At 40.8% G+C, this 8,455-nt stretch overlaps 1 protein-coding gene across 4 annotated transcripts; it reads left to right on the top strand.

The window, feature by feature from the left end:
- Positions 1-276: 276 nt before the first annotated feature.
- Positions 277-8,243, top strand: LOC112216829 (ladderlectin). 4 transcript variants are annotated; one of them, XM_042300108.1, is made up of 8 exons: positions 5,514-5,550; positions 5,904-5,936; positions 6,049-6,118; positions 6,341-6,400; positions 6,623-6,756; positions 7,310-7,444; positions 7,678-7,816; positions 7,964-8,243. In XM_042300108.1, exons 3-8 carry the CDS (start codon positions 6,061-6,063, stop codon positions 8,029-8,031), a joined length of 594 nt encoding a protein of 197 aa, XP_042156042.1. In that variant the 5' UTR covers positions 5,514-5,550; positions 5,904-5,936; positions 6,049-6,060; the 3' UTR covers positions 8,032-8,243. The 4 variants fall into 4 exon arrangements, with proteins under 4 accessions (XP_024232699.1, XP_042156043.1, XP_042156042.1 ...); XM_024376931.2 differs by lacking the exons at positions 5,514-5,550; positions 5,904-5,936 and adding an exon at positions 277-517; XM_042300109.1 differs by lacking the exon at positions 5,904-5,936 and having other exon boundaries at positions 4,974-5,550.
- The last annotated feature ends 212 nt before the right edge of the window (positions 8,244-8,455 follow it).

Genomic DNA, 8,455 nt, shown 5'->3' with positions numbered 1-8,455 from the left:
GTAATGGGGATCGACAATAAATACAAATACAAATACAAACTTGGTTAGCTATGTGATAAAATTTTCAACACATCAACTGTTTTAGAATTTTTTTAACCACGCAAATAAATAAACATTCAAACAGTACTGAGTGAATGAACAACAAAAACCTTTTGGAGTGAAAGCTGTCATCACTAGACTCTCTGTTTAAATAGAGTGTCGAGTTAACATACCTCTAACAGAGTTCGTAGCGTAACAGCTTGTGTCGCCCTGGGATTTGAAGATCCCTGGTTTGCTTACCGGATGGGACATTTTGACCATTCTCTTTTGTGTATAGACACACACACTGGCGTGCACACGCACGGTGTGTGCTTATTTTCATTTATTATGTGTCCCTTAAAAGAGCCTTTGGGTTCGTTGGGTACTAGTGTGGGCGTCTTGCTACTATGGACGAAAGAACGGTGGAAGTGTTTTAATGATACATCTTTCCTACAATGGGCGAAGATGGAACATGCTTTTCCAAAAACACCATGCAAAGGTAACGGTCTCTAACTGCGTTGTTGTAGCATGTGTTAATACTGATAGGATCGAAAGAAAGTAAGCACTGCTCTCAGATAAGCTTTCTCCATTCAAATCGTTCTTTAACATTGGAATTATTTAGCAATACTGACGACGGATCAGCTACTAGAGATATTTTACCACCTACGGCTGCAAATATTGAGGAGACTTATTCTAATCACCTATTTGGCATATCATTGCGCACGTTAGGCTACACATCAGACAGTAGCCTACAAGTAGCAAATACAACATGAAATACTGTATATTTCAATATGATTGAAATTGGCCTATAGCTTACTGTTTATATTTTAATGCAGTCATTTAGGTTTTCATTTGAAGCATCTTTTTATACGTTGCTTATTTGTATCAATCGCAAAGACATTGTTGCCACCACCCCCCCTCTTCTGGGAAGGCTTTCCACTAGATGTTGGAACATTGCTGCCGGGACATTCAGCCACAAGAGCGTTATTGAGGTAGGGCACTGATGTTGGGCGATTAGGCCTGGCTCGCATTCGGCATTCCAATTCATCCTAAAGGTGTTCAGAGGATGTTGAGGTCAGAGCTCTGTGCAGGCCAGTCAAGTTCTTCCACACAATCCAGAGAGGATTTAGTACTGAGGAGAAACATAGCACTAGCAATTTCCCTGGATTGAATATTCAAACAGTTCTTTTTTGTTTTGCTTTGGGGAGGGTTCAGTGATTTTCTGGGGGGGGACAGAGAAGGGTAGTGAGTTTTTTCCCTGGTTTACATTTGCTCTTGTGCTCGTCTTTTCTCTATAAACAATAGCTTGACTTCCAATATAATTTTTAAAATTTAACTAGGCAAGTCAGTTAAGAACAAATTCTTATTTACAATGACAGCCTACCCCAGCCAAACCCTAAACTGGATTATATTGGGCCAATTGTGTGCCGCCCTATGGGTCTCCCAATTACGGCTAGATGTGATACAGCTTGGAATTGAACCAGGGTCTGTAGAATGCCTCTAGCACTGAGATGCAGTGCCTTTGACCGCTGCGCCACTCAGGAGCACCTAGTACAGTTTAGAAAAAATTGTGAAGGTTTGGTATGGTGTGGCTATTATTAAGATTTAGTTACTGCAAGCCTTTGAGATGAAGGCGCTCCAACTGCCTCCGACAGTTGAACAATAGGAGAGGAAGACTGTTTCAGGCATACCATAATTACTCATATAATCTAACGTTATAATGCTTATGTTTTATTTTTTTGTTTGTTTTTTAGGGGGTAGATCAGCTTTCATATTGCAGATAGATTGTAGCTTCAATCAATGTAATTGTCTGCATCACTTCCAATCCCCCATATATAAAAAAAAATGTAATAATAATACTTGTACATACATACACATACATACATATAAGTACATACGGTTGAAGTCGGAAGTTTATGAGCAACAAAGTATGTTCACTTCTAGGAGACAGAATGCGTCTCCTCACTGAGCGGTATGACGGCTGCGTGGTCCCATGATGTTTATACTTGCGTACTATTGTTTATACAGATGAGTGTGGTACCTTCAGGTGTTTGGAAATTGCTCCCAATGAGGAGCCAGACTTGTGAAGGTCTGTAATTTTTTTTCTGGGGTCTTGGCTTATTTCTTTTGATTTTCCCATGATGTCAATTAAAGAGGCACCGAGTTTGAAGGTAGGCCTTGAAATAAATCCACAGGTACACCTACAATTGACTCAAATGATGTTAGCCAATCAGAAGCTTCTAAAGCCATGACATAATTTTCTGGAATTTTCCAAGCTGTTTAAAGGCACAAACAACTTAGTGTATGTAAACTTCTGACCCACTGGATTTGTTATAAAGTGAATTATAAGTGAAATAATCTGTCTGTAAACAATTGTTGGAAAAATTAGTTGTGCCATGCACAAAGTAGGTGTCGTGTCTGACTTGCAAAAACTATAGTTTGTTAACAAGAAATTTGTGGAGTGATTGAAAAACAAGTTTTAATGACTCCAACCTAAGTGCATGTAAACTTCCATCTGAAAACTGTGTGCTGATAAAGAAACAATAAAACTGTCCTTCTTTAGACTAGTTGAGTGTCTTGAGCATCAGAATTTGTGGGTTCGATTACAGACTCAAAATGGCTAGAGACTTTCTTCTGAAACTCGTCAGTCTGTTCTTGTTCTGAGAAAGTAAGACTTGTACAAAGTAAAAGTCTGCTACCAGCTCCGCCAGGGTGGTCCCTTCAGTCCTCTTATATACTGCTGCCCAATAAACCTACATAGGCGTGGTTCATAGTGTTTGTTCCTGCAGGTGACTGGCTGTTATCGTGCAGGCTACATTTCCCAAGAAACTGAGTAATGTCTCCTATCTTAACTTCTAGAACATATTCTGGGTATTCTGTCAATTGGTCTGAGGAGGCAGTCACAGTCACATGATCGAGTGAGAGGAGATGCCTACTGTGTACAATGCAAGGCTATGTCTTCAGAACATAAAATGTTCCCTTACAATGTCTCCAAGGTAGAGCTGCTTTCAATTGTCACACTTCTGATGCATTTAATTGGTTTCATACAGCAGGTCAGTGAACCAGGGCATGGTGCCTGGAGAAAACTATTAGACTAGAGAGAGGAATGAATGAAACCATGTTGATAAGCTTTGGGAGGAATTGAGAGAACTCCAGTGTCAGCTTTGCCGCTTTAATACAGGCCATTTAGACCTGCATCCTCACACATACACACTTACAGTCTCTTTCTTGTCTTTATATTGGTCAGGGCAAAATTTAACTGGGCAAGCCAGTTAATTAAGAACAAATTCTTATTTTTTTGACAGCTTAACCCTTCCAAGCCCAGACAACACTGGGCCAATTGTGTACCAGCCAATCACATCTAGATGTGATACAGCCTGGATTTGAACCATGTACTGTAGTGACACATTTTTCACTGAGATGCAGTGCCTTAGACCACTGCGCCACTCGGAACCCCAAAGAGCTGTTATTGGGTAAGGGCAGTGATTCATGTATACATGAGGAATCATTATGGGAATATTTGATTAAAGGCTGGATTCATCTCCTAAACTGGATTAGGTAATAAAAGAGCCAGTGTCTCTGGCTCTTCTCTCTCTCTCTCTCTCTCTGCGGCCCACATCAATGTGCTGAGTCAGAGCATGCCACTCACACACATACACACACACACACACACTGACAGGCAGACTACCCAGCATGCTTCATTCTGTGTCTCATCTGTACTGAGTGGGCAATTTGGGCCTGTCAGAAAATGTTTCCCTAATACAGGTAGAAGATGTTTGTGAGTGTTATCCAGACTGTATTTGAGCATTAATTAGCTGTATATCATGTTTTTGTAACCGTGAATGAAGTCACTTGAAAGTCGCGTGCTTGAAAGAACCGAAACATTGACATAGCCCACAGTAGGAGGTCGTAGGTAAAACTTCTTCTAGAAATCTTATTTGACTGCTAGACAGAAACACACCAGTTTGAAATGACTCACTGTCTTCATTTAAACATGTCTCCACCATCAGGTGAAGTACACATCATTAGTCCTAGTCTCACTCATTGTGTTTCCAAGCCTTTGCATTGTTGCAATATGAACCATCATGCAGTACCGTATGAACATGAGCTCATTCCAATCTTTCCTATTCAGAGGTATGGGCTGTCTATGGTCTGTCTGTTCTCCTGTGTGTCCTTCGGGCATTTAAGTGTGCTGCTCACAGTCATTCAGCATCTGCTTGTTGCGAGGGCAATGTACTGAATTTATCTTTTCTCTCTGGTTGGAAATGGACCTGACTGGCTGCTGGAGTAATGGGATGAGATTATTGATTCATTCGATGCAGGACCTCTCCAACGTTTCTGCCCAAAAAAGATAGTTTGACGTTGCTGTGACATTGAAATGTCAAAGGCATTATCTCAAAAAACATTAAAACTTCTTCTTCTTCTTCTTCACATCATCATCCACAACATGAGCATGACATGAGGAAGCCCGGAGATTCACCAGAGATGATTCCCTATCAGAGAAGTACAACCATATATGCAGCACTCCAACAATCAGGCCTTTCATGGTAGAGTGGCCAGACGGAAGCAACTCCTCAGTGTATCCTGTATTTTACATTATAGCCATTAGATATATATGATTAAATATTATCTGATGTTGGTTGTGTGAGGTGTCTGCATTTGTGCACTGGAGCATCATTATGAGATTAAACAACTGCTTGCTACTTGCCTGTTTGTGTGTGACAAGAACTGAGTAACATGGTGTGACCTGCATGTTGCAAAACTGTAGATAACAGCCCAGCAGATGCTTTGTCCTTGTGTTTGTATGTAACAATATTGAGCACATGGTGTGACTTGCGGTATCTTACAAAGTTGTGATAGGGAGGGGTGGTCATCACGAGGTTTAACTGAGATGGAAAAATACTGAACAACACAATAGCAGGAACTGAGCAACTGTTATAACTAGGCTGCGATACCAGAACAGTAAGGATCTATACATCGACGGAGGGAGGACTCCAAGAAGATTTAACTATTTGGCCTGAGAGCCAAGCTTCACGTCTGGAGGAAACCTGGCACCATCCCTACGGTGAAGCACAGTGGTGACAATATCATGTTGTGGGGAAGTTTCTCAGGGGCAGGGACAGGGAGACTAGTCAGTATTGAGGGAATGATGAACGGAGCAAAGTATAGAGAGATCTGCTACAGAGCGCTCAGACTGGGGTGAAGGTTCACCTTCCAACAGGACAACGACCTTAAACACACAGCAAAGACAACGCAGGAGTGACGTCGGGACATGTCTATGAATGTCCTTTATTGACCCTTCCAAAGTCTGGACTTGAACCAGATTGAACATCTCAGGAGAGACCTGAAAAAAGCTGTGCAGCGACACTCTCCATCCAACCTGACAGATCTTGAGAGGATCTGCAGAGAAGAACAGGAGAAACTCCCCAAATACAGGTGTGCCAAGCTTGTAGCGTCATACCCAAGAATTCTTGAGGCTGTAATCGCTGCCAAAGGTGCTTCAACAAAGTACTGAGTAAAGAGTCTGAATAGGTATGTAAAATTTGATATTTCAGTTTTTGCTTTGTAATTGTGAGGCTTTGTGTGTAGATTGATGAGGGGGGGTGGGAATATTGAATCAATTTTAGAATAAGACCACAACGTAACAAACTAAGTAAAAAGTTAAGGCGTCTGAATGCTTTCCGAATGTCCTGTGTATGAGCACCTCCCCCCACCACCACCACCCCAACCTGCCCATTTAGCATATTTGCTACTCTCTTCTTTTGATGATGATAAGAAACCCGTCATGAGAAGGAAATAGATATTATATTAGTTAACTATTGATAAAAAACGATAATTGCTTCCTTGTGGTCGGGGGTATATAAGTGTGCCCCATTCTCCAACAGAACAGAACCTACCAGAGACTCCTTATACATCAGGTAAGTCCACTATAGTCACCTCCGCCTACGTTCTAAAGTACTCACTGTCCGACGCTGAATTTGTGAGTCTTTCCCTCTTTCTCTCTCTCTCTCTCGTTTTCTATTTTCTCAGGAGAGTATCACCATGGCGATGTTGACCATATTTCTGCTTCTCAGCGCTGCCTTTGCTCTGGGTGATGCAAGTAAGAGAGATACACCTCATAGTTTCCACCATATCTTTAGTGTACTCCTTTTATTTACAGTGTAGATAAGAGGTGTTTAATGATGTGTAGGTAGTAGAGGTATTCTTATCAATGATTTGATTACCTGTTCACTCATCAGATGCAGTTTGATTATTTCATTCTACACTTTAAAGAGCACATGAGTATTAATCTTTCCTCTGTTTTTGTCTCTCTTTGTTGTAGGAGATCTGAATGACACAGAGAATCAAATTATTGAGAATCTGATACGCAACCTGCCAATTGGTAAAATGCCTTCCTCAATCCCATATCAACAGGATTTCTGAAACCTGCAGAAAGCTATAATATTGTGTTGGTTTGCTAATGTTAATGGACTGATAACGCACAGATAGCTGTGGTGCTGTGTTCAGTAACATCACTGTTGGAACACACTTTTGACTATTCAGATTGTGTTGACGGAACTAATAATTTCATCATGATACTGCATGTTATCTCTTCCCCCTACAGAGTCTGAGGAGATGGGAGCGAAGGAGAAGCGGGAACTACAATCCAGGAGTTCATCATGCCCACCTGGTTGGCACAGATATGGGACACTCTGCTATCACTATGTCCCCATCATGGCCAAATGGCCAGAGGCAGAGGTACCTGTAAATGTCCATATTTAGGGCCAGATTTACTCATTCTAAACATCATAGAATTAGCTTGTTTAACCGGGTTGCTAAACTACAACATGACATGCTATTTCTTCTCTTTATCTTAAAATTCAGAAACTAATGCAGAAACTTCCTATCTATCATCATTAATCATCATTAATTCAATTTAGACTTACAAATGACCAAACCCGGTCTCAGACTTGGATAACACTGGAGGCCCCTAAGGTCTCCACAGAGCTGGATAAAACTGACTTTAGTTTGTTTGTGCCCTTCATGTGGAACAACTTACAGAGCTCTCTGAAATTAGATGTTCTGGTCCCACTTGGTCAGTTCAGAGTAAATATTGGAGACATCTATGTGGATAAATGTGTCTGTTGTTCATATGTTTTATAATGTATATTGTAGGTGATTGATAGTATTTATGCAGGGCTCATCTGTAAAAGAAACCCCAGTCTCAGTATGACTTACCTGTCAAAATAAAGGTTAGAAAAAAAATATATATTCTACCTTTGTGTGATTCTCTCTCTCTGTCTCTCTTCAGCATTACTGTTTGCTATTGGGAGGTAACCTGGCGTCAGTGCACAGCCTCTCCCAGTATAACTTCCTTCAGTCAGTCATCCAAAGTAGTGCCAACGGAGCCCAGCGCACCTGGATTGGAGCCAACGATGCCATCAAGGTCAGAAACACTCTGTGTAACACTCCTGAAACCTATACAGTAAGATGCGTTGATTCTTTTAGAATATAATTATAAATGCCTAGTGGTGCCTTACCCGAAATATAAGCTTGTTTTACTCCATTGTTTGTAAACAATGTAATTGTAAACAAACACTGTCACTTCAAATGTGGTTAAATCATTTTTATATAATGTATAGTGTCTGCTGGTTACACATCTCCTTGTATGCTCTTTAGGAGGGTCTTTGGCTGTGGAGCGATGGGTCCAGGTTTAGCTACCAGAACTGGGGCCAGAGGCAACCTGATAACTACATCCATGTTGCTGGGAACGACAACACGAATGGCCGTGAGCATTGTATGGAGATGAACTATGGAGGTACGATGCTGTCGCCAGAGCACTTTCCCTCACGTTATTCATCAAACATTTTGATAGATGTAAAAAATATATTTTAAAGGTAATGTGTTCCCTTTTAAGCTACATTTTTTTTAAACAAATCTTTCTCTGTATTACCCTCTTTCCCAGATGACTTCGGGCAGAATGATGCAGCCTGCTGGACGCAACTTCCATTCATGTGTTCCAGAAAGCTGTAATATCGACCGATTTGGAGAGAATTCATGTTCATTCATGAACATTCAACGTTACTCCCCTGGTTAGTCTGTCATCATGTTTCGTGTACTTTTAAATTCTTGCTGATTTCATTCAGGTGATTGTATTGCCTTATCTTGATTATTGATGATTGCTGATTATGTGAAGTGACTTTGGGTGTCTAAAAAGCGCTTAAAATAAAATGTATTATTACATCTGAAAAGATGGTTTTTATTGAATTCACAATTTATGGCTCTCACGTGTACATTTCTGCCCAACAAAAACCAAGGATGTGCTGCTACCTTTTCAGATGAACCTCAGCGTTCTAAAATCAGTCGAGCAACTAGGTTTCTGCGCAACATTAGCAGCTTGCTAGTAGAAAGCCTGCAGATTTAGCTAGCTAGCTAACACCATTGGATGAGAAGCGAA

The sequence above is a fragment of the Oncorhynchus tshawytscha genome, linkage group LG17, assembly GCF_018296145.1.
Source record: "Oncorhynchus tshawytscha isolate Ot180627B linkage group LG17, Otsh_v2.0, whole genome shotgun sequence".
In the NCBI taxonomy this organism is placed as follows: Eukaryota; Metazoa; Chordata; class Actinopteri; order Salmoniformes; family Salmonidae; genus Oncorhynchus; species Oncorhynchus tshawytscha.
This window is presented reverse-complemented; position numbering and strand designations above follow the sequence as displayed.

What these genes read in the sequence shown, in the direction of transcription:
- LOC112216829 (XM_024376931.2), top strand. Translation starts at nt 455, where the DNA reads ATGATACATCTTTCCTACAATGGGCGAAGATGGAACATGCTTTTCCAA. An exon ending in CCAAATGGCCAGAGGCAGAG is followed by an intron (nt 6,757 to 7,309) that starts GTACCTGTAAAT and finishes GTCTCTCTTCAG; the next exon opens with CATTACTGTTTGCTATTGGG. An exon ending in TATGGAGATGAACTATGGAG is followed by an intron (nt 7,817 to 7,963) that starts GTACGATGCTGT and finishes CCTCTTTCCCAG; the next exon opens with ATGACTTCGGGCAGAATGAT.